Below are 26,677 nucleotides of genomic sequence, written 5' to 3' on the forward strand. Positions count from 1 at the left end.
TTTTTATTCTTTATTTTACTTTTATTTTTTTATTTTTGCACTTTCTCTTTAAAAAAAATAGTTTTTGATCACTTTTATTACTATTACAAGGAATGTAAACCTCCCCTGTAATAGGATTAGTGCATGACAGGTCCTCTTTATGCAGTGATGTGGAGTCTATAACATCTCTCCGACAGGCTGGAAAGGCTGAGATGAAAAAAATAAAATAAACTCTCTCAGCCTTTTCAGCCGCGTCCTCGGCTTTGTTTACTTCCGACGCCCTGGACGTGACGTCATAACATCACGCCTGCGCCTCCGAGGGTCATAGAGCTGATTGGGGACCATCTGGTCACCGGAAAGCTCTATGCTCAACTTCTGGTGGCTACCAATTTGTTCTCCGGCTCGCCGATCGCAGGGACGAACTCGGAGAAGCACCGGTGGGCGGCGGGAGGCGTGGGAACATCCCCTCCCGCCGTCTGTAAGAACAATCAAGTGGCTGAACTGCTGCTATGATTGTTCTTACGGTGCACAGAATCGCTGGCTGAAAAAGATGATATCTGATCAAGACTTCATATGAAAGCCTATGGGCAGAAAGTGGTTAAAACAGCTGTGCTCTGTAAAGGAGAACCTGAAAACATGGCCCGTTGGGGGTACTTAAGGACTGAGGTTGAAAACCACTGTTCTATGGGGTATCCATGTACATTGTGAGGATTTAAACAAATGTCCTTGCAGATTCCTACCTTTTATTATTCTGAAGAAATAGCTGTTTGTCTGTGTCCATGTGCGGAATGAGTGTGAATGGGAATGATTTTCATAATTATCAGTCAGCTGCTGCACCTGCAGGGTTCTAATGAGAAAAGTGGCAGGGTCTGCATCCCTTTTTAGATGTGATTTCCCTTGGGGAATATCCCACAAAAAATGAAAATTTTTGCTGCGGGGGTTGCCAAAAATGTAACTTGTATCTTAGTACAGGCTTCTGGGAAAATCAGTAAGCCAATCACACAAGCAGGAAATTACATTTCTGGGGGGTGTTCTGTACACAATCTGTATACAGAATGCCTCCAGGTTGCCATTTTGCATTGCAATTTACAGAAAATGACAGCGGCTGCAGATTGAAAAGGAAAGGTGATTTCTAATAACATTCAATTACAATATGACTTTTGTGTAGCAATTGTATATGCTATAGTATTTTTTGAATTTGCTATTTTTTACCACAAAAGTGGATTTACCCTTTAACTTATTTATGATTATAAACGAAAGAAAACCGCGTTAGGACTCCAAAATGTGTAACAATTAGTAGCAGCTGGCACAATACCCTAATACATGGTATACACAAAATATTGTAAACAACAGTGCAGCGCTATGAAAATCACGATAGTGTTAAATTTAAATTGTGAACATACGTGTGACACAATCATAAAAAGTGACAAAGAAAACACTGATATGGAAAATTTTTATAAACATATAAGTGCATAAAAGTAATAAACTAAAAATCCTAGTGAAGAGCCAGAGGATAAGTTAAGCAGATTTGAATCCCAACAGCCTCTGAGCTTCCAAGCAGTAAGACCGCACACCACCTCAGCGTTTCAAAGAGGGGGCTTGCCAAAATGAGATGACCCCCAATAAAGAGTGGTCAGACAGAGCTCTATACACTCTATGAGACGTCCAACTTCTCTCAAGCACCTTGTTGAACAACCGCCCCGCTATGTTCCCACAGATCAATGTGCAATCAGACTCAGTGTAGTAATGGTATCCTAAAGAAAAAGAGAAAATTTCTCCATAGTGTAAACCAGTAGAGTATGCCGTTTTAATAAGGTAAATGCGCTTACAATGGATGGGCAGTAACTTCACATCACATGTACATTCCGTTGAAAAGAAACCGTGAAAGAAACCAAGTGGCCTTGGCTAATTTGCGCATGCACAGTGGAATGTGTTCCGGCTCCGTCCAGCGCGTTTCATCATATGTGATTTCACTTATTTACTATGACATGCATAGCTTCCAACTGTTCCTGATTTCGAGGGACTGTCCCTGATTTGAAACAGTGTCCCTCTTTCTTCCCCATTTGTCCCTCATTTTGGTCTGATCTATATAGTTGTATATAAAATGCACTTTTTATCTTTCAAAAAGTGTTTCCCAGTGCTAAACCTTTCATCCAATTTCTAAATTGCTGCATTTGTAAATGTCAAACAGTATAAAGGAATTGTAGTGGCAAAAAAAAAGCCCTTATGGGTTTAAGTAATTTTTTTTTTTTTGTATAATTCTCCTTTAAGGGTGCATGGCAGGGGGTGTATCCTATACCTACATAGTTTTGCTCTCTTGTTCCCATCTCAAAACATTGGGCGGTATGGTCAAGTGAACATTGTCTACTCCTAGTAAATGAACCCCAATGCAGAATCCATAAATGATGACTTCAGAGGTACACTGCACTCATATAGTTACTGGAGATCACAAACTGCTAAAGGCAGGCAATGCCTCAACCCATGATTTGCAAAGTTTCATGGTTTGTCAGGATATTAAACTAGCTAATATGTTTCATGTGTTCTAGTTTGTACTAGTGTTGCTTGCTATTTTCCATGAAGCATTTAGTATGGATGAATTCCTCTTGTTTAGACTGCAGGTTGAACTAGAGAAAACTAGCCGTGTGGGCCTAGCTTGAGTATGAGACTGGTCAGAGCAAGTTTCTAGTGCCAACTACAGCACATGCTCCAAAGTATGTATGCACATACAGTATCTCACAAAAGTGAGTACACCCCTCACATTTTTGTAAATATTTTCTTCTATCTTTTCATGTAATGACACTTTGCTACAATATAAAGTAGTGAGTGTACAGCTTGTATAACAGTGTAAATTTTCTGTCCCCTCAAAATAACTCAACACACAGCCATTAATGTCTAAACTGCTGGAAACAAAAGTGAGTACACCCCTAAGTGAAAATTAGCTATTTTTCCTCCCCGGTGTCATGTGACTCATTAGTGTTAGTGTCTCAGGTGTGAATGAGGAGCAGGTGTGTTAAATTTGTTATCGCTCTCACTCTCTCATACTGGTCACTGGAAGTTCAACATGGCACCTCATGGCATAGAAGTCTCTGAAAAAAAAATTGTTGCTCTACATAAAGATGGCCTAGGCTATAAGAAGATTGCCATGACCCTGAAACTGAGCTGCAGTACGGTGGCCAAGACCATACAGTGGTTTAACAGGACAGGTTCCACTCAGAACAGGCCTCGCCATGGTCGACCAAAGAAGTTGAGTACACGTGCTCAGCGTCATATCCAGAGGTTGTCTTTGGGAAATAGACGAATGAGTGCTGCCAGCATTGCTGCAGAGGTTAAAGGGGTGGGAGGGTCAGCCTGTCAGCGCTCAGACCATACACCGCACACTGCATCAAATTGGTCTTCATGGCTGTTGTCCCAGAAGGAAGCCTCTTCTAAAGATGATGTACAAGAAAGCCCGCAAACAGTTTGCTGAAGACAATGGTCTGATGAGCCCAAGATAAACTTGTTTGGCTCAGATGGTGTCAAGCGTGTGTGGCGGCAACCAGGTGAGAAGTACAAAAACAACACTAATGAGTCACATGACACCGGGGAGGAAAAATAGCTCATTTTCACTTAGGGGTGTACTCACTTTTGTTGCCAGCGGTTTAGACATTAATGGCTGTGTGTTGAGTTATTTTGAGGGGACAGCAAATTTACACTGTTATACAAGCTGTACACTCACTACTTTACATTGTAGCAAAGTGTCATTTCTTTAGTGTTGTCACATGAAAAGATATAATAAAATATTTACAAAAATGTGAGGGGTGTACTCAATTTTGTGAGATACTGTATACTTTATACCTGCTTAAATAGAAGCTTAGACCTGTGTCCTGGTGCTGCAGCTCAATGCAAATTAGTTGTCCACAGAAAAGTTCTAACACTCAAGCCCTCAGACTCTTGTACATCCAATGGTGTCTCAACCCGTAATGTTTCGTCTGATTATGCCCTCCTCAGACCGGGAAATCTCCAAAACAACAGTAAAAATACATAGGAGGGTGCGAAAGCCAGTGCATTACCAAGACCACGATTTATTGGATTCACAAGACAAAAACGTACTCACAAGCATGAATAGGAACAAGCGTATCAAACACAGTTCCAGCCATAGACAGTGTCATCTGATGATGCATGCTATTGTTGGATGGCTAACATGTTTCCGGGATGTGCCCCCTTCCTTCAGCTCAGAGGAAGGGGGCACGCCCCCTGAAAACCATTAGCCTTCCAACCTTAACACACATGGTCAGATGACACTGTCTACAGCTGAAGTTGTGTTTGATACGCTCGTTCCTTTTCATACTTGTGAGTACGTTTTTTTCTTTTGGATCCAATAAACAATTGTGATGGTAATGCACTAGATGCTTGACTCCTCTTTTGTGTTTTTACAGTGCAAATTAGGGCATAGATCTAAATCCCCTGGACACTAGAGGGTTAAGATGATATACAAGAGCTACATGTGTAAAAACTTTGGTGATCCTTTAATTATTTTGCCTTTTTATCACCGTTGCCGTGTTTCTAGCTCTATATATTTTATTGACTAAAGTTAAAAAGTATTCCCAATTTATATGTGATACTTCATCCAGGCACTGAATCTAGTTAATTAACATTGGTAGCTTAATAAAAAAATTTGGCGACCTGTTAGTGATGTGTGGCCAGTGACTAACCAGGAGGATGTAGAATTGAACAATGGCTCCCCCATGTGATCGTTAGGAGATATGTGCACTATGCTTATATTGTTTTTTTTTTTTCTTTTCTTAGGTTTGGTTCAACGCTGTGTTGTTGTACAGAGGGACCAAAATGGCTTTGGCTTTACCGTCAGCGGGGACCGGATTGTCCTTGTCCAGTCTGTGCGCCCAGGTGAGTGATGCAGCTGGTATGAGTAACCTATGCATTGTAAAGAAGCTGGTCTACCCAAAATGTACTTATCCTGCCCCCAGGGACTGATTAGGTCCGTGTGAACGCCAGTACTTGCATTTTACATGCGCATGCATATGGACAAAATGTTGTATTTGTGGAAATATGTCCATATGTGTGCGAAGAAATGGAATAATTAAATAAAAAATTACGACGTAGCATTACTATTGTTACAATGTACAAGGAGTCTTCAAAAAGTTCCCGCAATTTTATATATACTCTCACCAGCCAGTTTATTAGGTACGCCTGTTCAATTGCTTGGTAACACAAATTGCTAATCAGCCAATCACATGGCAGCAACTCAATGCATTTAGGCATCTAGACGTGGTGAAGACAACTTGCTGAAGTTCAAACTGAGCATCAGAATAGGGAAGAAAGGGGATTTAAGTGACTATGAATGTGGCATGGCTGTTGGTGCCAGACAGGCTGGTCTGAGCATTTCAAAAACTGCTAATCTACTGGGATTTTTACGCACAACCATCTCAAGAGTTTACAGAGAATTGCCAGAGAAAGAGAAAATATCCAGTGAGCGGCAGTTGTGTGGATGAAAATGCCTTGGTGATGTCAGAGGTCAGAGGAGAATGGGCAGACTGGTTCAAGATGATAGAAAGGCAACAGTAACCCAAATAACCACTTGTTACAAGAAAGGTATGCAGAATAACATCTCTGAATGCACAAAACATTGAACCTTGAAGCAGATGGTCTACAGCAGCAGAAGACCACACTGGGTGCCACTCCTGTCAGCTGAGAACAGGAAACTGAGGCTACAATTCACACAGGATCACCAAAATTGGACAATAAAAAATTGGAGAAACGTTGCCTGGTATGATGAGTCTCGATTTCAGCTGCGACATTCAGATGGTCGGGCCGAATTTGATGTAAACAAATGAAAGCATGGATCCATCCTGCCTTGTATCATCGGTTCAGGTTGGTGGTGTAATAGTGTGGGAGATATTTTCTTGCTACACTTTGGGTCCCTTTAGTACCAATTGAGCATTGTTTAAATGCCATGGCCTACCTGAGTATTGTTTCTGACCATGTCCATCCCTTTATGACTACAGTGTACCCATCTACTGATGGCTCCTTCCAGCAGGATAATGCACCATGTCACAAAGCTCCAATCATCTCACCACTGGACAATGAGGTCACTGTACTCCAATGGCCTATACAGTCACTAGATCTCATTCCAATAGAGCACCTTTGGGATGTGGTGGAATGGGAGATTCACATCATGGATGTGCAGCCAACAAATCTGCAGCAACTATGTGATGTTATCATGTCACTATGGACCAAATTCTCTGAGGAATGTTTCCAATACCTTGTTGAATCTATGCCACGAAGAATTAAGGCAGTTCTGAAGACAAAAGGAGGTCCAACACGGTACTAGCAAGGTCTGTCTCATATTGTGTGTGTAAATAACTTAATTTAAAAAAAGTGCAGAGACTTTTTGAAGAATCCTCGTATTTATAAACAAAGCTTGAAAAATGTGTTTGTTTATAAAGGAGCTCCTGCAACACAGGCTGGAGCCTAGCTGTCAAAAATGACAGCTGAGTGCCGTGTTCCAGAACCAGTGACAGCGCTCCTGTATAAACAAGCCTGCGGCTTTGTGTACATTTATGCAGAAGCAAGCTTTTTTTATACAGCGACTGAAGTGAGTACCCTTCCCCTGTTTATCCGGAAAGTATTCACAGCCCTTCACTTTTTCCACATATTGTTATGTTACAGCCTTATTCCAAAATGGATTAAATTCATTATTTTCCTCAAAATTCTACAAACAATACCCCAGAATGACAACGTGAAAGAAGTTTGTTTGACATCTTTGCAAATTTATTAAAAATAAAAAAATGAAAAAAAATCCCATGTACATAAGCATTCTCAGCCTTTGCTCAATACTTTGTTGAAGCTCCTTTGGCACCAATTACAGCCTCAAGTCTTTTTGAGTATGATGCTACAAGCTTGGCACACCTATTTTTGGGCAGTTTCTCACATTCTCACATTCTGTTTTAAATCTTTGCAAATTTATTAAAAATAAAAAAACGAAATAAATCCCATGCACATAAGCATTCTCAGCCTTTGCCATGACACTCAAACCTGAGCTCTGGTGCATCCTGTTTCCACTGATCATCTTTGAGATGTTTCTACAACTTGATTGGAGTCCACCTGTGGTAACCTTGGTTCATTGGACAGTATTTGGAAAGGCACACACTTGTCTATAAAAGGTTCCTCAGTTAACAGTGCATTTCAGAGCTAAAACTAAGCCATGAAGTCCAAGGAATTGTCTGTAGCCCTCCGAGACAGGATTGTTTTGAGGCACAGATCTGAGAAAGGGTGCATAAACATTTCTGCACAGTGGCCTTCATCATCCGTAAATGGAAGAAGTTTGGATCTACCGGGACTCTTCCTAGAGCAGGTCGCCCAGCCAAACTGAGCATTTGGGGGAGAAGGGCCTTAGTCAGGGAGGTGACCAAGAACCCGGTGGTCCCTATGACAGAGCTCCAGCAATTCTCTGTGGAGAGAGGAGAACCTTCTAGAAGTACAACCATCTCTGCAGCACTCCACCAATCAGGTCTGTATGGTAGAGTGGCCAGATGGAAGCCACTTCTCAGTAAAAGGCACATGGCCAAAAAAGCACTTGAAGGACACTCAGACCAAAATTCTCTGGTCTGATTAAACAAATATTGAACTTTTTGGCCTGAATGGCAAGCGTCATGTTTGGAGGAAACCAGGCACCGATCATTACCTGGTCAATACCTTTCCTACAGTGAAGCATGGTGGTGGCAGCATCATGCTGTGGGGATGTTTTTCAGTGGCAGGAATTGAGAGGCTAGTCCGGATCGAAAGAAAAGATGAATACGGCAATGTACAGAGACATCCTTGATGAAAACCTGCTCCAGACCGCTCTGGACCTCATACAGGGACAAAGGTTCATGTTCCAACAGGACAACGACCCTAAGCACACAGCCAAGATAACAAAGAAGTGGCTACGGGACAACTCTGGGAATGTCCTTGAGTGGCCCAGACTTGAACCCGATTCAACATCTCTGGAGAGATCTGAAAATGGCTGTACACCGACGCTCCCCATCCAACCTGATGGAGCTTGAGAGGACCTGCAAAGAAGAATAGAAGAAACTGCCCAAAAATAGGTGTGCCAAGCTTGTAGCATCATACCCACAAAGACTCGAGGCTGTAATTGATGCCAAAGGTGCTTCAACAAAGTATTAAGCAAAGGCTGTGAATACTTCTGTACATGGGATTGTTATAGTTTTTTATTTTTAATAAATTTGCAAAGATTTCAAACAAACGTCTTTCACGATGTCATTATGGGGTAATGTTTGTAGAATTTTGAGGAAAATAATGAATAAAATCTATTTTGGAATAAAGCTGTAACATAACAAAATGTGGAAAAAGTGAAGCGCTGTAAATACTTTCCAGATACACTGTAGATGTGTACCTGCTGAACCAGCTGAATTTCAATCTATGGCTGGCTTTAGGGGTCTATTTACAAAAAACTTGCTGAACAATGGGCAGGCTGGTTGTACTGAAGTCGATTTATCGATTAACTTCAGTACAACCAGCCTATTTTTTTTTTTTTTTTATGATCGCTGCTGGTGGCTATAGCCTCCAGTGGTGATCACTGTATTCTGACGGCGAGGAAACCTCTCGCTGTCAAAATACAATAGCGCAACAAGACGGATTCCCCCATCAACACAGTCAGTGGACCGATTTTTCTTTCCTTCAACCCGTGGTTGAAGGAAAGTAGGTAAATTGTATAATCTATGGCCAGCCCAGGTATTGGTGCCATATTCCTAAGAGTGATAAAAATTGACTTTATTATAATTTATGGGTTATAAATCTTCATACACGGCGCCAGTTTCTATAAGCAGGACACACTTTTATAGTCATGCATGGATGTCTTGAGTTGTGACATGCTTTATGATCTGGTATACTGTTTTATGTTCTTGTTGGAACACGTAGGAGAGGAGTATCTTTTTACGTAAAGTAGTAATGTTTGCAGTGAACTCAGGACAATACTGGCTTTCATTGCTGGAAAAGAGAAGCTGTGTAGGTGATTGTGTAATGGGATCATTTGACGATGAACAGCGAAGACCGTGACATTAAATCCACGTGTGCGTCAGATTCCTGCTGTGATTATGAGAATACCCAAACCTGCATAAAGACCCTTTACCATACTTTTTTTCCTGGAGTAAAAATCTGACAGAGGTGTTAGTCTTTCCTTGTTTTAGGGAAAAAAACAAAAGTAGCTCTGCAAGGCAGTAAATACTCAACTGGAGTTCTAACATTTAGGCATATAGTGCAAGGGTATCCAAACTGCGGCCCACTGCGAGCGGCCCTCTGATGTAAGGGGGGACTTTGATGGGGAATCCAAAATAAGGGGAGAACCTAATGCGGACACCAATGGGGCTGGATCTAATGTAAGAGAGAAATGTAATGTTCCCCATGCCCACGTTCAAGAAAATGGCTGTTCAGTAATGTTGGGTGCTGTAATGACCACAGGCTGGCAACCGTAGACAATCAGAGTGAAGAAATGTCATCAGTACACCAAGGATTCCTCGAAAAGGTCCAAAGCTCTATTTTCGTGGTCACATGGTAAACAATACAGCAAGCCGTATGTTTACCATGTGACCTTGAAAATAAACCTTTGGACCCTTTTCGAGAGAATCCTTGGTGTGCTGATGACATTTCTTTACTCTGATGTAAGAGGGGACTCTGATGGGGACCCAGGTGTTATGGGGGGCTCCAAAGTAAGGGAAGACTCCAATGGGGGCTCTGATGTAAGAGGTAACTCTGATGGGGACCCCAATGTAGGAGGCACTTTGATAGAGTCCCCCCTTACATCAGAGTTTCTTTAATGGGGACCCAGATGTAACAGGATACTCTGATAGGGACTCCAAAGTAAGGGGAGATCCTATGGAGATTCTGATGGGGACTCCTATGTAAGGAGGGACTTTGATGGGGACTTTGAAGTAAGGAGGGACTCTGATGGGGACCTGGATGTAAGAGGGGACGCTGGTGGGAACTCTGATGTAAGAAGGGACTTCAAAATAAAGGGGACTCTGATTGGGTCCCAGATGTAAGAAGGGACTTTAATGGGGATTCCAAAGTAAGGGGAGACCCTGAAAGATTTTGATTGGCCTCTGCAAACAATATTCATAGATAAATAGAATCAATTAAAAGTTGTACCATCATCCAGGAATTTGGTAGAAATAAAGAGGTTAGGAGCCTGGGCCCCAGCCAGGTACTCGCCAAAAAAGCTAGGGAGCAATTGGACCCTCTCGGTACAATACACTAAAGGTAAGCTTAGGTATGAAAACAATCGTGTAAAAAGATATTCAAAAGCTTATTAGTACACAATACATGACAATATATAAATGATGAATAAAAAATAGGTGACGGTCCATGTGTATCACCAAGATAATACTCCCCTGATGGGGAAGATCACAGTGGGATAGTTGGTCACGGACAATGTTTCTACTAGTTTCGTGGACTAGGCCACTTTATCAGGAGAACATCTGCAATTTAATTAGCACATGATCAAAAACAATGCATTTAATTACATACAAGAGAGAACAATGTTTCAAGCAATATATGAATTTGAACAATATACAGCTTTTATATGGGGACAGATAGAGGACCACTTACCCGTATCCCAGTATACACAGGGCACAAGGTGTCGCCAGTAGGGGGTCTCCTGCGGCGACCGGGGAAGACTACAAATCGAAAGGCTGGAATCTGGATGACATAAGATGCATGGAATGGGTAAACCATGGACTGGAGCATGTGAAGGAGGGAAAAGGAGGAAAAAATGAGGGAGAAAATGGGGGTGAAAAAAATCAGGGTTGTGGTTGAACCTGAGTTAAGTGAATGGGTGAGGGGTGAACTAACAGTGATCACAAAGATTAATCAATTACCCCCTAGCTTTTTTGGTGAGTACCTGGCTGGGGACCATTCTCCCAACCTCTTTATTTCTAAGGGGAGACTGATGGGGGCTCTGACGTAAGAGGGGACTCCAATGGGGATTCCAGTATAAGGGAGGACTTTGATGGGGACTCCAAAGTAAGAGGAGGCTCCAATCTAAGAGGGGCGTTTGATGGGGAATCTGATGTAAGGGGGACTCTGATGGGGACCTGGATTTAAGGAGGGGCTATGATGGGGACTCCAAAGTAGCGGGAGACCCTAATAGGGACTCCAATGGGGTCCCAAGTAATACTCTGTTCATTTATAAAACCGATTATTTTTTGGCCCATGAATCTTACTGAAAAGTTTGGGGACCCCTGATATAGTACATTGGTTGACCTTAGAGCTCATTTACACTTGTGTTAGTCCTCTGAGGAGCATTTTTTTTTTAGAAGGAGTTTGACAGGCAGTGACCAAAAACTGTGTTCATCAGGTGTTCTGCCAGCTTACTTGTGGCGGGTCAGTGACTCTGAAAAGCAGGAAGTTACAGACCGCCTGAAAACTTGCACTTTCTGAAGGTGTTCAGCACTCTCAAACCCTTGTATTTCTTTTATGTCAGAATCCCAAAGATCTAGACGATCAAAAACTTAACAGATATTGTCCTTTTCTGTTGTTTTCACATGCAGGAGGCGCTGCGATGCGGGCAGGTGTACAGGAAGGTGACCGCATTGTGAAGGTAAGTTGATTTACAAGGGGCTGAGCAGACCTTGTCCTTTCTTTGCTCAGGCTAGGGCCCAGTATTGGCAGAATAGGGAGTTAGTTCGATTAATCAATGCACACTAAAAGGGGAGGAACCTGGGGACTCTATGGAGATCTTAACAAGAAGCTTTGGGCACCGCTCCAGGTCCCCAGTCCTGCTATCATCAGTGACTCTCACTATGAGGGTGCCGACAAGGAAGGAGACCATCCAGGCTCTGCATACACTCAAAGTCCAAACGCTGCACACCAAACAGAAGCCTGGCTCCAACTGAGCCACCCCAACGTGTTTCGTCCTGCCCACAGGGCTTAGTCATGGAGGAGGTGGGATTTAAAACCAGGGCCCCAGCACTCCATGCTGGGATGCTGATTTTATCCAAACCAAAGAACAAAAATGTCATATATTGCAGCTTGCCTGTCCTTAAATGTGGTGGTTGTGGTAGTTTTTTTTTTCTTTTTTTTCTTTAGGCTGAGCATATTTTCAGCAAGTACAGAAAATAGCTGTTAGGAATCACATTGTATGTTCAAATTAGAAAGCTGAACTGAAAACTCAATGTTATCAGCTTTCCTAGCTATCTTTTGAGAACTATAGAACCCTTCGCGTCCTTATAATGGCAATAGGGGGGTTGTTTGTAGTACAAATTAGGAGAACAGATTTGGGTGACAACACTGCTTCTTGATACTTTATTAGAGGCCCACCTCCAGTACATATGGTTCTACCCTTTACTTACACCCATTTGATCAAAGTAAAATACCTTCTACTTCAGTATACGGGGGAGCATGGGTCCTGTCACATGGGGTCAGAGAGTGACTTGGCCATTACACTTGGCTTCTTCTTCTTGCTCCTGGTGTCCAAACGGAGCTGCGGGGGAGCAAAAGGAAGATAACTATGTGCAACTGGTGGGGATCATAAAGGGAACCTATTGCTTTATCCAGTAGTCAAGAGCACAAGTTCACTTTAAACCTCCATTTTGACTTTTTACAATACTAAAACATGCACACATTGCCAACATGTTGATCTTGTTATTTATATAGACACCATCATTCCCTGCCATGGTGGTAAAAGAACAATGGCTGGAAATACAATGCATAATATATTTTAAAGACATGTAAATTTCGTTTCTTAAAATTAAATGAAAGATGATTGAAAAGGAGAGCAGTGGTCTCCAAAGTGTGGCATGTGGGCCAAGAATGTCCCTTTGCCTGCTTTTATCTGGCCTTTGGTGGACTATTCCTCCTGCTAATACAAGACACCATTCCTTCCACTGACACCAACAATGAGGCACTATTCCTTCCACTGACACCAACAATGAGGCACTATTCCTTCCACTGATACCAATGATGGGGCTCTATTCCTTTCACCAATAACTGTGCCGCATTATTCCTTTTGCTAACACCAACAATGGGACACTATTCCTCCCACTGATGACAATGATGGGGCACTTTTTCTCCCACTGATACCAATGATGGGGCACTATTCCTCTTCCTACTAACCACAGGTGCTATGTAATTTAACTTATCGGGAGATCACCCAGACCTCACCTCCTGTGAAGGTAATTCCCTAAAGAATACAAAAAAAAGTCTGCTCATTTAGCAATTTTTGGCCCCTTTTTTTCCACAGGTAAATGGCACTTTGGTCGCAAACAGCTCTCATATTGAAGTGGTCAAACTCATTAAGTGTAAGTATTATTCAAAATCATTCTTAAACAATTATATAATATTTAATGTTTTTTAATCTGTCGCTTATAATTGTAAAGCGCCGCACAGACTGTTGGCGCTATATAAATCCTGTATAATAATTGTAATAGAAATAAAGTAACATCAGTGTTGACTGATACTCTGGAGGAATTCTCCTTCTTAATTAATGCTGACATCGTTTAATAATCAGGAATAGGATAACAATAGTTTTTTTTATTTTTTTTATTTGCATCTCTGATGCTTTTGTTATGCAGGCCATACACTATACGAAAAATCGGCCGATCCCATTTTAGAAAAACGAACGTTCGGCCGTGACAGCAAACGATTGTGCCATCATGTAATGACCGATAAATCATTCAGTGGACATAAATAAATAATTTTTTTGTTCGTTTTTTTACATATACCTAGTGCAGACAGTTCGGACGGGAAACACATTAACCTTTCAATTTATCGTTCGCTCGGCATAAAATTTCCAACCTTGTCCTTAGTTTTTTCGGCTCAAAAATGTCCCAACGATTATCAATTTTGTGCCCATTAACTGGCCGAAAAAACGAACGAATGGTCTAAATGATTTTTTGTAGTGTATGGCCAGCGTTAGACTGCAACCAATCAGCTGTATTTTGTCCAAGCTCAACGGACGATATTGGAGCCTAACAACTGCTAAATTTTACTTTGATTATTTAAATAACATTTCCTTATATAACAGTTATTACATTTACCAGCTCATAAAGTTTCTACCCCAAATTCATCTATACTCCACATTTCATATAGATTATCCATGTTCTTGATCCAAAACCCTCCGCCTTAAAATTATTATTATTTGGGGATTGCATTTTTGATGACCAGTTTTATCATTTTTATATTTTCTTATTTATTATAAATCTACATTTTGAGTTTTATTAACATTGTTTTTTAATATTTTTTTGTTTATTTTATTATTGCCATCTTTGTTCAACTGTTATTATTATCACTAATAATAATTTTCGATTATCACTGGTATTATAGTGATTGTAAAGGTAGACTTTTTAAAGTAAAATAAGAACATGTTATCCGTACCTGCTCTGTGCAATGGTTTTGCACAAAGCGGCCCCGAACCCCCTCTTCTGTGGTCCCTAGCTGATGATCTTAGCTCCACCTCCCTTCCAAGTGCCCCCATAACAAGCTGCTTGCCATGGCGGCACTTGTGGGCTTGATCCTGAGTCGGGCTGTGTGTGTCAAAAGACACACACAGCCTGGCTCAGCCCCACCCCCTCTCCCTCCTCATAGGCTGTGATTAACAGCAGCAGGAGACAATGGCTCTCACTACTGTCTCTGAGCCTGTGAGGGGAAAGAGAGAGACAGCAGAGTTTCGGAACACAGCACTGGATCGAGACCAGGCTCAGATAAGTATTTAAAGGGAGCTGGGGGGGAGCTGACCATGGAAGGTTTTGGAAGGTTTTTTACCTTAATTCAGAAAATGCATTAAGGTAAAAAATCTTTAGCCTTTAGAACCACTTTAATATAATTATTGTTATTAATATTATTATGTGTATGATTTATTATCATGTCACTATGATCCTCATTTTTACCACCTTTTACTATCATTCAAATAAGTGAATAACTTTTCAATTTTATTTTATTTTGCCTTTGTCAGTATTTGATCTTGTTCTCCAGTTTTCCGAATCATGGGTTACAATGGTTTGTGTGTGTGTGTGTGTGTGTGTGTGTGTGTGTGTGTGTGTGTGTGTGTGTGTATATATATATTTATGTGTGTGTTGCATTGTAGCCCTAGTGAAGGAGGCTGAGCTCCAGCCCCCAATACAGGTTGGCTTTTTAAGCAGTCTGTTATTGGAATAAAAAAAAAACAAAGTCTTTTAAACATTAGCAGCGCTTAAGAAGTTCATATGTGAAATAAAATACAAATAAAGATGAAAAGTTCCACTTGTGTCTCAATTGTGTACAGCAGGGTGTGGGGTGGTAGCTGATCCATTTATAAAGAACAACTCTCTGCTGATCAAAATCCCAGATAAATCTTTCACCACATTGCTTTTATGGGAATCCCCTATAGGTAATTCACTTACCAGAAGGTAATGGGTAAACAGCGTGCCTTTTACTGGTTTAAGATCGACAGACTTACTTCACTCAAATAGGACTGGATCCGTGAATGGATATTTGGATAGCTGTCAGTGCACTTTGCATACTTCCATCTAAGTTAAGCTCATAATGAGCAAATAAATAGAAGTGCCCAAAGCGTAATCCAGTGAATTAAAATACTTTTATTCAAAAAACAAAATGATCCCATATAGTTGTACACTTACAATGTATCAAAATAATATAAGCATGTATCATAGATCGTTGAGTCCCGATATACCTTTTTACCGCTGAGAGCGGTATTCCCTGGTAAGGTATCACAGAAGATCAACGGCGTGGGTAGCTGTATGGTCATGCCCTTTTTTTAACATATTTTTGATACAGTTTACATTTTTATAGTAGCAGCTATATATATTTTTATTTATCATATTTTTTTTTTGCACGAGCGCTGAGGGAGAAATACTTTGTATCTGTTTTATTTCTCATTGTTTGTTAAACTGTTATTGGAATAAACTTATATCAGGACTTGAATATCATGGTGTTGTGCTTCAATTCTAGATTAATTTATAAAGTATCCACAGAGTTGGCTGATACTCTGGAGAAATCACCTTGATATGAGTAGATTTGGCGCGTTTACCTTTTTTTGATTTTTTTTTTTTTTTTTTTAATCCCTGACGCAGTCTTATGCCCCGTACACACGATAGGATTTTGCGATGGAAAATGTGTGATAGGACCTTGTTGTCGGAAATTCCGACCGTGTGTAGGCTCCATCACACATTTTCCATCGGGATTTCTGACACACAAAGTTTGAGAGCTTGCTATAAAATTTTCCGACAACAAAATCCGTTGTTGGAAATTCTGTTCGTATGTACACAAATCCGATGCACAAAGTGCCACGCATGCTCAGAATAAATAAAGAGATGAAAGCTATTGGCTACTGCCCCATTTATAGTCCCGATGTACGTGTTTTATGTCACCGCGTTCAGAACGATTTTCCGACAACTTTGTGCGACCGTGTGTATGCAAGACAAGTTTGAGCCAACATCCATCGGAAAAAATCCATGGATTTTGTTGTCGGAATGTCCGATCAATGTCCGACCGTGTGTACGGGGCATTAGACTGCAACCAATCAATGCATAGGGACAAGACGGAGAGGCTGGTAAATTTTAGATCATAGTTGCATAGTTGGGAGGAAGTCCGGAAGAGGTACCCCCCCACCTTTTTTCTTATGTCCCTTTTCTTTTCCTTTTCTTAATTATTGTTGGCTGATAATATGTATATTGTGGGGTATAAGAAATCCCTTGGGACTTTTAATGTTTTTTTTTATTGTACTTATTTCAGGAATACTGCCTGTGTGTTTGATTGTTTTGTTGTCATGTCTTTTCTGAATTTAATAAAAAAAGAATTGAAACAATCCATGCATAGGAGCTACATTATATCCAAACTCAAAAGACAATATTAAAGCCTAACTTTCCCTGGTCTTTAGCACAGTCCCATTGCGCAGACAGTAATAAAAAAGATTCTGAATTTCTCAGCCTTCCCCACTCGATTACAAAAACCTTTCCCACGCTGTTAATGTGTTTTTGTTGTGTCCCCAATGAACAATATTTCCCATAATGTCTTGCCCTGACAGGGGTTGGAAATTTTGAATCTTAAATCAAAGCACCACACTAAAATATTTGAGTTCAAAGTAAGGTTTTATTCCAAACATTGATTATAAGAGTCAACGCGTTTCAGTGGCCACACATTGCCCCCTTCTTTATCAGGGCTATAACATATCTAAAAATATTAATTTGGCACATATAAATAACGTTTATGTATGTGTGTGTGTGTGTGTGTGTGTGTATATATATATATATATATATATATATATATATATATATATATACACACACATTATATACACACAGAGTTGGAAGTAACCCCCTAACAGGGACAGAGATAGCAATAAAAAAAACTGAACAAGGTGCTAACCCTTCCCCAAAAATTATTACAGGGTTTTGGCTGGAGCTGGACTTAAAGCAGAACTAAACCAACCCATTGATTTTACTGTTTCCAAAAACCATTACATTGAAGACATGCCTTGAATATCTGTCAGTGTTGCTTGTGCTTCCACCCAAATCATCAAACCATCTAATGGATGATAATATAACTGATCACATGGGCAGCACCATGACAACTGCAGATCAAGACAGAGGCTAAGATGGCAGCTTCCTTGGCTCTAAAGAAGAGAAGGGTTCAGTTCTACTTTAATTCAGAACTCAGCCAGACCAGGAAACAGGGGTACATTATCAATGTTTGTAAAGCTGGATAGCCAGGCATTCTTTTGTAGCTCACAGATTGCATTAGGTTCCTTGCAAGGGTGTGTAGCCCCGATGCATGAGGCTCTAGCCTTTAAGTGCAGAAGGAGCCACAGCTGCATCGTCCAGCCCCACTCTCACCATCCTGTTAGACTCTGAGTGTCATAATCTTAAGTCAGGCTCAGAGGCCAGTAGCTACAGCAGTAGAGAGGCACCCCCCGACTGGCTGGATAAGTACAGAAGCAGATTATCCTGGTGGCGACACGGACTCATCTAAGGTAAATACTAACCGGTGTTCACCAGAGCTCCTAATGGTGGAGATGGATTTTGCTGCATGTTAGTACCAGGTGGCATTCCTCAGGATTGCCCCATCAGAAGGTGATCAAGCCGGGGTCCACTAGCAGATATAGCAGGTAGGGATTAAGCAGAAGCGTAGTAGGTAAACAAGCTAAAGGTCTGTAACAAGTGGTTGCAAGTTGGGATCAAGCAGAAGCGTAGTTTAGGAATAAGCCAAAGGTCATCAATGAGTGGTAGCAAAGATACGGATGGCAGCAGAAGTGACAAGTGCGAGATATTGGCTGGAGGGAGCACAATAATCTGGCAAACAGGAAATGCAGAGGCATGGCTTACATCGGGAAGTTCATGGGAGGAGCAAAGAGTTCAAGGTTCAGCAGAAACCAGGCTGGATTGCCCAATAGATGAGACAAGGTTCTTTCTAGCCTCTCAGGTGGTTCAACAAGAAGAGACATTGCCAGGCATAGCAGAGGTTGCAGGTTCAGACTTGGGTCCTGACAATGAGAGGCTGAAAGATGCTGGCTTGTGCACATACTGTCCTAAACTTTAATAGCACTCTGTGCTATGTACAGCCGCAGCAGCTATCAGCCTCTCATGGAGTTTTATAGACTGCCAGCAGTGTGGCAAGAAGGTGCACCTGTGCCCACCAACTGCACCTAAATTCGGGAGCCTCATGTACCTGGCCTAAATGCCCAGTGTGCATAAGGCCTTAAGGGGGGGAACACTATAAAAAGATCAGAAGAAAAATTCCGTACAAGGAATGATCGTTCCATTTTCATAGTGTGTACACAACTTTTGACAACTGATTCAGACTTTCCAAACGAAAATTTCTGAAGGAACAAACTCCAAAATTTTCTAAAACAAATGATTTTTGTTTAATGTTCACTGTTTTCATACAAGAAAAATCAGATACGAAAGACTGCGCATGGTTAAAAACCTTTGTTGTTCCAGAATTTTCGTACAATTAGTACCATCCTCAGTGACCTCCCGTGAAACATTGAGAAAAATTGCCCGATTTATTTATTTATTTATTTCATAGTGTATACTCCAATTTAGTGTTTTGAAAATCTTTTTTTTTTACTGGCTTGTAATCTTGTATTGCAGATCTTCTGTGGAGCCACCTACAACATACACCAGGCAATAGTTAAGCGTGTGGCAGGGTGGCACCCTCCAAGATCAAATCAGTATTAGCATATTATGATTTCAGGTTTCCAAGGCAGGAGGAAAAAAATTGAAGATGCTATCTTCTAGGTATTTTCAGAAAGCTGAAGAATTTTCTAGCTTTCTTAGAAAAAGCAAAATAGCCATTAAAAGTCTTTTGACCAGAATTGTGTAGGCCAAGAGGTGACAAATTATTTGGTTGTGATGAAGCTAGTAACAAAACATAGAACTTTTATGTGGCCATACTCCAACATCTACCTAGCCTTCACAACTTTGCCCTTGCTGTTTACATATCCATTTCTTTTCTTTTAAACCAGCTGGGACCTACGTTGCACTCACACTGCTGGGTTCTCCTCCGCCTTCCATGTCGACATCCAGTTATCAACATGACCACAGCTCCTCTGTATCTCCTCGGAACACCTGGTCTTCTCCTGTCCCGCCTCCTCCCCCTCTTCCCCCTCCCCAGAGGATCACAGGGCCTAAACCACTACAGGTAACAATGAGGGAAACATTGGGGATGACTTAGTGGATTATTGTTTATTTTTCTACAATTTTCTAAGTTGTACTGTATATTGTTGTGGCAGGATCCTGAGGTCCAGAAACATGCAACTCAAATCCTGCGCAATATGCTGAAACAAGAGGAGACTGAACTTCAGGTAGGTGGTAAAATCTTTTCTGAGGGGTGCTGTTTTTTGAAAAAAAAAAAAACAAAAAAAAAAAAAAACAGACTTTTAGGGCTTTTTAAAGCACTGAATTATAGAAATCTCTAATTACATGCAATTAATTATTTTACCTCTTTCTATTGCAGTGGTAGAGCAGGTAATATATAAACCAAGTACCTGACACATTAGAAGCTTATGTCCCCATTAGGCCTTGTTCAGACAGGCATTAAAAAGGGGCAGGTTTGTTTTTACCCCCCCCCCCAGCTCTTTAAGAAAGATTAAATCAGCCAGAGGGGGGTTTTCATTTGCAAAGCATCGCAGGTGCGGCAAAGTTAACTTTGCTTGCCACGTTGATAGGTGGCATCACTTGTCAACCTCCACCATTGAAATAAATGGGATCACGCCATAAGTGCAATGCAATGCTTTGCTCACAAGTTGCACCAGTTAGCTCTATTCAAAATTGCTGTTTGGTGAAAAAAACTAAAGAAAAGGTAATTCTGGAGATGGCAGTATCGTTTCTGAGCTACTAGAAGTGGCTGTTCTTCCACTTTTCGCTACTTACAGCAATTGTTTTATTTTATTTCCTAATACATTACTTTTTTTTTCTGCAGACACTTTTTGAAGTTTATAACAGAACCCCAAATCCCAGCTTACAGGAGCAGATAGAAGGGGCCAGACGGAGAGTCTACCAACTGCAGCTAAAGATTCGCCAAGAAACAGCGGGACCTGGAGTAAGTGCAGGCTGCTAATCTAGATTGCAGGTTCACCACTGTCTGGGAAATTTCTCAGGTTATCCAGGAAACTTTGCCAGTATGCTGTCAGAAAGGCCTGTGTGTGTGTGTGTGTGTGTGTGTGTGTGCGTGTGTGTATGTATGTATATATATATATATATATATATATATATATATATACTGTATATGTGTATATATACTGTATATGTGTATATATACTGTATATGTGTATATATAAAATGCACTGCTCAGCCTTAACATTATGACCACCCACTATAACCTGTCAAAGCATGGGCCACACTGGACCTCTGAAGGTGTATGCTGTGGTATCTGACACCAAGCCACCATTAGCAGATCCTTCAAGTCCTGTAAGTTGAGAGGTGGGGCCTCCATGGATCTGACTTTTTTCCAGCACATCCCACAGATGCTTGATTGGATTAAGATCTGGAGAATTTAGAGGCCAAGTCAACACCTCAAACTTATTGTGTTCCTCACACCATTCTTGAAATCACCAATCCAGACAACCTTCTTCCGTTGCTCCGTGGTGCAGTTCTGATACTCACATGTCCATTGTAGGCGCTTTTGGCTATGGACATGGGTCAGCATGAGCACCTTGACTAGTCTGCCACTACGCAACCCCTATATGCAATAACTGTGATGCACTGTGTGTTATGACACCTTTCTTTAAGAACCAGCATTAACGCGTTTAGCAATTTGAGCTACAGTAGCTGTTCTAGTGGATCAGACTACACAGGCCAACCTTCGCTCCCCATGTGCATCAATGAGCCTTGGCCACCCATGACCCTGTCACCCCTGTTACCCAGTTTTCCTTCCTTGGACCACTTTTGGTTGGTCCTGACCACTGACAGCCATGCCTCCTACAGATGCCAATGATGGGGCGCTAGACCTCCCACTGATACCAATGATAGACTACTAGTCCTCCCACTGATACCAATGATGGGGCACTATTCCTCCCACCAATACCAATGCTGGGGGAATATTCCTCCCACTGATACCAATAATGGGGTACTATTCCTCCCACTAACAGCAATGATAGATCACTATTTCTCCCACTGATACGAATGATGGAGCACTATTCCTCTAACTGAAACCAATGTTGGGGCACCATTACTCCCACTGACACCAATGATGGAGCACTATTCCTCTAACTGAAACCAATGATGGGGCACTATTGCCCCCACTAACACCAATAATGGAACACTATTCCTCCCACTGATACCAACAATAGAGCACCATTTCTCCTGCTGATACCAACAATGGGGCACGATTCCGCCCACTAAAACCAATGAGGAGGCACAGTTTACCTCCACTGATGCCAAGATGTTTTCTAATCCCACTGGCCACAGTCTGCCCCCCCCCCCCCCCCCCAAAGCCTGAAGGACAGGTAACTGGCCCTTTGTTTAGAAAGTTTGAAGACCCCTGGTCTAACCATTACAAATTGGCCCTTGTCAAAGTCACTTACATTCTTACGCTTGCCCATTTTTTTTTTTTGCTTTCAACACATCAACTTTAGGGACAACATGTTCACTTGCTGCCTAATATATCCCACTCACTTTTAGGTGCCTTTGTAACAAGATAATCAATGTCGTTCATATTTTACCTGTCAGTGGTCATAATGTTTATGGGGCTGATCTGAGTGTGTGTATGTATGTGTGTGTGTGTGTGTGTGTGTGTGTGTGTGTGTGTGTGTATATATAGAGAGAGAGAACTTTCACTATTATGTGATTCCTATATCATTGGCACTATCTAGTGGTCACAATATGTTTTTGTCCTGATTATTTTTGGAAAAAAATGCATCATGGCCACTAGGTGGCAGTGATCATATGAGAATCACACATAACAGAGGAAATATGACAAACTTTTGCCCCGATTGAGCGAATGTTTGTCACATCCGCACAACAAACATTTTGTACATTTTTTAAAGGCAGTGTGATGAATACCTTTCATTATATAAGTTACTATGTTTCACATGGCATACCGGTACTCAATTTTTCAAGCATAAATTAGTATGCATGCCTTCCAAAAATATCTAGTGTGACATATGGGGCTGAAGATGCCAAAATAGACAGTATTTGGAATTTAGAGCACCAGTCCTTGTGGAATCAAGCTTACCCATTGCAGAAATCTTTCCATCGGTTTTAAAATATTTTCTTTTTTTTTCTTTTCAGGATATCCTGCGTTCTTACAGCGACTGCAGCTCCGTAGGATACAGAATACCAGAAAGTTAGTTCATTTTTGTGTTTTTCTTTGTAAGGAATAAAGTTAGGAGTCACTGTCATTTTTTCCATTCAGGGCAAAGTTAAGGTTCCTCCTGAGAGGCCACCCAGCTAGTAAAGTATAGTCACTCATTTGAGGTCCCTCACTACCTCCTTGCTCCATCACTCAAAGGTCTCATTCACATTGACGCTGAGCATTGTAATCCATGAATGGGTCGTGGGTTTATGCAGCTTAAGCTAGCAGGTGCTGCCTGTAGGCAGCCTCAGTTTAAGCCTATGGGAATGCAGCAGCTGCATGGACACAGCCCCTTGTCCCAACATGACCGGTGCAGGTAATTGGCTCTGAACGCACACTGTCTGTGTTTGGGTTCACTCACCCACCCCTGCGCACACATCATGGCGCTTGAATGGGCTGCATACACCCATCACCTGGCGGCTCAAGCTACATAAACACAGCCCATTGACAGACTAGGGGTCTCAGTACCCGTGTGAGCTCTCTCAGGTCGGACCTTCTGGGTATGGGGGAACATGTAACCCCCTGGTGCCACAGAGATTGGGTTTAAGTGGCCAATCAACAGGCCTGACCACTGTCAGGTGGTGGGCGTAGGTATGGTCCCTTTTTTCTATTTAGGGTAAAGTGACAGTGCTTCCCGATAGCCCAACATTCAGTGAGGTAAATGCCTCCTCACTCCATCACTTTATTGGAGCGGACTTCCAAGTACGGTAGAACATATAACCTCCCCCAGGTGACAGCACGTGGGCTTAAGCAGCTAATCAGCAGGCCTGATAACCATGGTGCCAAGGCAATGTCCCCAACGGACAAGTTGTTGAAAATGGCTGAGGTAGTAATGGATGCTGTAGCAACCACTGGCTGGAGACCGGAAGGGCTTCGAGGCAAGAAACATGCCACCATCACTTTATTATCATGGGCATCTGGGTATGGGAGAGCAGAAAAACCTTCCCTATGTGACAACACTTGTTCTTGAGCAGTCAATCAGCAGGCCTGATCACCATGGGGCCGAGGCAATGTCCCAAACGCACACGTTCCTGAAAATTGCTGAAGAGGATTGGGTGCTGTAGCAACCACCGGCTGGAGACTGGAAAGATTTCAATTCAAGAAATATGTCACCAGCACATGGGGAACTCCATAAAAGGGTCCAAGGCTTTATTGATTGATCACAGCAGAAGATAGTGACATTTTTGGACCCCTTCATCAGGCATGTGACCACATGCCTGGTGACATATTTCTTGCCTGATGACAATGCCCCCCATGATTATCAGGCAAGATGACCAGGGGGGACATCAGTCATGCCATTCACCTGGGTAAGCACCAACATCAGAGACTACGCTGTGCTCCTCCATCGTTGATTGGTGGGTATAACGTACCTTAGTTGGGTAAGGGCTGTCGGTAGACAACGTCAGAGCAAGAATCCGTGTCCCTTTTAATAAAAATGTCATCAGAAAACTGGAATATTTATGATCGTGACATCAATTTACTGTATTTCTTGTTTCTCTGTACATCCGGTGATATAAGTCTGCGTTTTCTAGGCCGTCTTTCTGTGGATTCACAAGATTGTGACAGTGGCTTGGATTCTGGAACGGAAAGGATATCATCAATTAGTGAGGTGGGGGCAGATCAATTGGACTATTTGTTTTATTTTTTTATATATTGTTTTATTTTTAAAGGCGAACCCCGAAAATTGAATTTTTCTCCATTGGTCCAGCTTGGCTTGATATAAGTATCCATATCTAATGTCCAGAGGGCCACTGGACATGCTGTAATACTAGGTTCTATGCAGGCATTGTCCCCTCTGCTCATCGATCACAGGGGTTGCCTGCTTGACACCTCCACCATTGAATGTCATGTATACGAAGGCATTTTCTGATTGGACCAGGGGGATATTGTAACCTCACCCCCTGCTCTTCACCTCATCCAATCAGGAGACCCCTTGTATTCATTGAAAAAAATACAAGGTGTTTTATGAAGGGCAGCTGTGCCAAGCTGGACCAATGAAAAAAAAATCAAATTTCTGGAGTTCAGCTTTAAACTTCTGTTTATATAGCAATATGCTTTACGAACAAATAAATTATGACTTTTTTAGGATGATCACTGTATGGTTTCAGTACTCTGTTTGGACCTTAAGATAAGTGGAATCGTTTAGAGATTGGATGGATCTGTCAGTTGCATCACTTTCTGGTTAATCTGACCATTTAGACCAGGGATATGCAATTAGCGGACCTCCAGCTGTTGCAGAACTACAATTCCCATGAGGCATAGCAAGACTCTGACAGCCACAAGCATGACACCCAGAGGCAGAGGCATGATGGGACTTGTAGTTTTGCAACAGCTGGAGGTGCGCTAATTGCATATCCCTGATCCATGGCGAATGCTGTAACTAATTAACGTGGAACTCCAGCTATATTTTGTTAGTGAGTGGTGAAGGGTTAGAACCTCTGTCCAGTCACCCCCCCTCTCCCTTCTGAAAGTAAAGGTGGTGGGGCATTGACAACCAGTGGTATATAAATTCTTTGATAATGTACATGTGTTATATGTGTGCTATATGGCTACATTTTTCAGATCCTGCAGAAATGCAGACTATGTATGGAGTCTTTTTTTATAAAACATTAGTTGCACAAATCTCAGAAGCATTTGTCGTTCATTTTACCTGTCAGTGGTCATAATGTTTATGGGGCTGATCTGAGTGTGTGTATGTATGTATGTGTGTGTATGAATGTATATATGTATGATGTGTGTGTGTGTGTTTAATAAAACGTTTAATAAAACGTCCTGTATTTTTTCTAAGAGATTAAGGCCCGTATCGTCAGCTCCATCTAGTGGGCTACAGTATATTGTTTTCTGAAATGCCTCAATGAGAAAATTATACTGCAATTTGGCCACTAGATGGAGCTGAAGATACAAGCATTAATCCTTTAGAAAAATTGGGGACATTTTGTTTCCCTTGCATGAACGCCTCTGACATTCGTGCAACAAATGTTTTATAACTAGACCCCATAGTCTGCAATACTGCAGGATCTGAAATACAGTATGTAGTCATATAGCACACTTATGTAGATTATCAAAGTTTTTTGTTTTCTGGTAAAGAAGTTGTGTGTGTGTGTGTGTGTGTGTGTGTGTGTGTGTATATATATATATATATATATATGTATGTATGTATGTATATATATATATATATATATATATATATATATATATATATATATATATATATATGTATGTGTGTGTGTGCATATATTTATCTATCTATCTATCTATCTATCTATCTATCTATCTATCTATCTATCTATCTATCTATCTATCTATCTATCTATCTATAGATATATATATATATCTCTATCTATCTATCTATATATATCTATGTATATATATGTATGTGTGTCTCAGCGGGAGCCCCGCGCCCTGTATACTAACAATCGGGATCTGGAACACCCCATTCTGGGTCACCTCATCGCTGTGCTAGTCTCTGATTGGCTATGACAGTGATCAGTCACTGTGAAGCCCACCCCTGTGTTTTCTTTCTCTGTGGAGAGAGATACATCTTACCTCTCTCTCAGAGAAAAAAAAGGGTGTGTAAAAAAAAAAAAAAAAAAAAAAAAATAATAATAATATTAAAAAAATAAAATAAAAAAATACCTAGATTATCATTTGATCTAGATCAGTGCCAGGGTTATTGTCTGGGTCAAGGTCAGGGTCAGTATTTTTTTTTATCAGTGTCATTGTATTTTAGGTAGGATAAATAAAAGCCAAATGCACACTATAGTTTCTGGGCTGTACGACGGGTACAAACAACTAACATACACATATGTGGTATCGCTGCAATCGTCATGAGCAGGAGAGTTTAATTTGAGTTGTTCTTGGAATGTTATTATAGTATCCACTGCATTTAAAAAAAAAAAATTTTCTTTTACTATGT

General features: G+C 41.2%; 1 protein-coding gene across 5 annotated transcripts in view; it reads left to right on the forward strand.

Moving 5' to 3' along the window:
* ARHGEF11 (Rho guanine nucleotide exchange factor 11) overlaps window positions 1-26,677 on the forward strand; it is a 277,886-nt gene that overhangs the window by 142,428 nt on the left and 108,781 nt on the right. For all 5 annotated transcript variants that reach the window (XM_073610617.1, XM_073610622.1, XM_073610619.1 and 2 more), the window contains 8 exons: window positions 4,765-4,863; window positions 11,523-11,572; window positions 13,214-13,271; window positions 19,433-19,608; window positions 19,700-19,771; window positions 20,389-20,508; window positions 22,698-22,752; window positions 24,294-24,370. In XM_073610617.1, coding sequence (XP_073466718.1) covers window positions 4,765-4,863; window positions 11,523-11,572; window positions 13,214-13,271; window positions 19,433-19,608; window positions 19,700-19,771; window positions 20,389-20,508; window positions 22,698-22,752; window positions 24,294-24,370 — 707 coding nt within the window. The remainder of the gene's footprint in view (window positions 1-4,764; window positions 4,864-11,522; window positions 11,573-13,213; window positions 13,272-19,432; window positions 19,609-19,699; window positions 19,772-20,388; window positions 20,509-22,697; window positions 22,753-24,293; window positions 24,371-26,677) is intronic.

Source organism: Aquarana catesbeiana, linkage group LG13 (genome assembly GCF_042186555.1).
Source record: "Aquarana catesbeiana isolate 2022-GZ linkage group LG13, ASM4218655v1, whole genome shotgun sequence".
Classification (NCBI taxonomy): Eukaryota; Metazoa; Chordata; class Amphibia; order Anura; family Ranidae; genus Aquarana; species Aquarana catesbeiana.